Source organism: Cryptomeria japonica, chromosome 6 (assembly GCF_030272615.1).
Source record: "Cryptomeria japonica chromosome 6, Sugi_1.0, whole genome shotgun sequence".
In the NCBI taxonomy this organism is placed as follows: Eukaryota; Viridiplantae; Streptophyta; class Pinopsida; order Cupressales; family Cupressaceae; genus Cryptomeria; species Cryptomeria japonica.
Genome location: NC_081410.1, coordinates 598,560,573 through 598,563,261, shown reverse-complemented (window position 1 = coordinate 598,563,261; position 2,689 = coordinate 598,560,573). Strand labels below are relative to the sequence as shown.

The window sequence follows — 2,689 nt, the reverse complement described above, 5'->3', positions numbered from 1 at the left end:
ACCCATGTTAAATCCATAAGAACAGATCATCCCTATCCGTAGCTATCAGCTATCATATATTGTATGGAAGGTGTGACAAGTACATGTTGCTCTAAGCAAATGCAGCGATAAATGATTTATCATTTATATATCCCATGTCCAACCGTGGTCGTCCAAGTGTTTGAAACCTATGAAGGACAAGGTTCTAAAGCCTTTTCAACAAACCCATTTTGCTAAAATATTGCAATCAAAGTGCTCCATTATAAAACTTGTGCTCTTTGAGGCATTCTCTCAAACAGTTCAGTTGCCTCGTCTATGAGACCACATTTTGTATATCCTGCATTCAGTTTGTTCCATGTGAACAAATTTCCTGGAGGTGTTTTGTCAACCAGTTCACGTGCATTGTCTATGCTTACACATTTTGAATACATGTCTGCTACGGCAGTTACAGTTGCAACATCTACGGAATTTCTCAATCATTCACTGCATGATGGATGTCCATACCCTTTTCTCAATCTCCCATTTTCACATAGGCTGTGAGAATGCTAGCAGAGGTTGCAGACTTTATTTTACACCTGCAATTCGTATTAAGTTGAAAGTTTGTAAATCCTGCAATCCTCATGCTTATCAGACCATTTCTAACTGCAATATATGACAAAAAAGCATTGTTCCATCCTGCTTCGATGGATGTCTATGCCTGTTTCAAAGCTTCGAAGGCGGAATATGAAAATGCTCGATTGGAAACATACAAATGGAGATTGGCTGGGCGGGAGAAACAATTTTAAATTTCACCTTTAGGCGGGACTAACGGGAGATGGGAGTAACGGCGAGGGAACGGTGAACATGATGAATTGGGAGGGTCCACACGAGCGACCAGCCAGAGTACATTTCTGCTGACAAACACGGGTTAGAGGCGGACCCACGTAAAACAGTACACACTAAGTCAAAGCTTAGTGTGTGATGTTTAAGCCAGCCGGGCATGTATTGGTGTGCGCTGCGACGGTGGCCTCCCACCTGGACATACCGAGCTTTGCGTTCTCCGTCTACAGTCCGGCGTCGTTCGCTTATTTTGTCGGCCATTGCAAGGCAGCAGAGAGTAGCAGGGACATGAAGGCGGAAGATTTGACCCAATCTCCGACGGATTATCCGCTGCCTATCATCTCATGGAGACGGTTCGAAGCGCGCCTCGTCTTGAGCAACTTCATTGCATTCGCCGACCGTGTGTGGGCGTGTTGCCAGCAGTCGTGTGGAATAGTGATAAAGTCGTGCTTTGAAGAGGAGGACAAGTATCTGCAACACTTAAACCATCTCACCGGAAAGCCAGTGATTTCCATTGGTCCATTAATGATTCTTGAAGACGCTGCGCCAAGGGAGGATACGTCTGGAAATTACCTGATAGAGTGGCTGGATAAGCAACGACCCTCGTCGGTTTTGTTTGTAGCCTTCGGAAGCGAGTCGTTTCTGTCGGCGGAGCAGATAAGGGAATTGGCGGTGGCACTGGAGGACATCGGGCTGCCCTTTCTCTGGTCTTTGCGATCTTCTGACGTGACGTCCTCTGCGTTGTCGTTGTTGCCCGAGGGTTTTGAAGGCCGGACACGTGACCGGGGGCTGGTCGTTGGCGGTTGGGTGCCTCAGGTGAGTATCATTTCCCATCCTTCCGTGGGAAGCTATGTGACCCAGGGCGGGTGGAGCTCGGTGATGGAAGCATGGCTCTACTCCGGTTTACCGCTGGTTTTAATTCCGTTGCGGCATGACCAGGGTCTTAACTGTCGACAGATTGCGCTGGAATTGAACGCGGGAATTGAGGTGGAGAGGAATGAGGAGGGGTGTTTTAGCAGGGAGGACGTATGTAAGGCAGTTTTGATGGTGATGGGTAAAGGAGAGAAAGGGGAGCAGATTCGATCGAGGGTGAGAGAACTACGTGGTGTTATAGCACTCAACAGAGAACGTCAACAGGCGTATATGAGAGAGCTAGTTAACCACATGAAGGAGTTTCTCATTTCGCGTAATGTAAAGTATGTGCAGCCAAAACTTGTTTACGACTATCAACTTGCACTGAAAGGAGGTGTAAGGGTTAAGTATATAGGGAAGTATTTGTAAGTTAATATATGATGGATGTATATTGTTTATTGTGTTTTTTTATTACAGTTTTGAGATAGATACATTTTTTTGTGAAGTACAAGAAAAATAATGGAATTATATATTTGCTTATAGTCAATTAAAACAAAGATTTGCAACATTTTCAATTGTGAATATTTTGTAATTGATCACAATTTTGAACAAAGTTTCAACTAAAAGTAAAAGTAATGCAAAATGAAAATAAAAATAAAAATCAAAGATATATTGATATCTGATTTGCCCACAAAGTAGCCTATTTTGAAAGAAAAACATTTGAAACATTTACATAGTATCTAAATCGGAAAAAAAAAATAGACAGGTAAATATGACTAGCATACCTATATTTTAAGAAATCTAAGTAAAGCATGCCGAGAAGTATCAAATTTAAAAATATTTAGCATTCATAAATAATAGTAAAGAGTTTATTGTAATAAAATTGATGTGAAATCAATTAATAAATCACTTAGACTACTTGAAGGAAAATTCAAAACATAAATATTTCGCATTTGATTTACAATAATCTACTTATAAATAAATATTAGGCTTAATATATATGATATTTATTGAAATCTAACCTTAATCATATATCTAA

General features: G+C 41.2%; 1 protein-coding gene across 1 annotated transcript; it reads left to right on the top strand.

The window, feature by feature from the left end:
* The first annotated feature begins 939 nt into the window (after window positions 1–939).
* On the top strand, window positions 940–2,079 carry LOC131036236 (anthocyanidin-3-O-glucoside rhamnosyltransferase-like). Its single transcript, XM_057968083.2, has one exon. The coding sequence runs from the start codon at window positions 940–942 to the stop codon at window positions 2,077–2,079; it is 1,140 nt and encodes a 379-aa protein (XP_057824066.2).
* The last annotated feature ends 610 nt before the right edge of the window (window positions 2,080–2,689 follow it).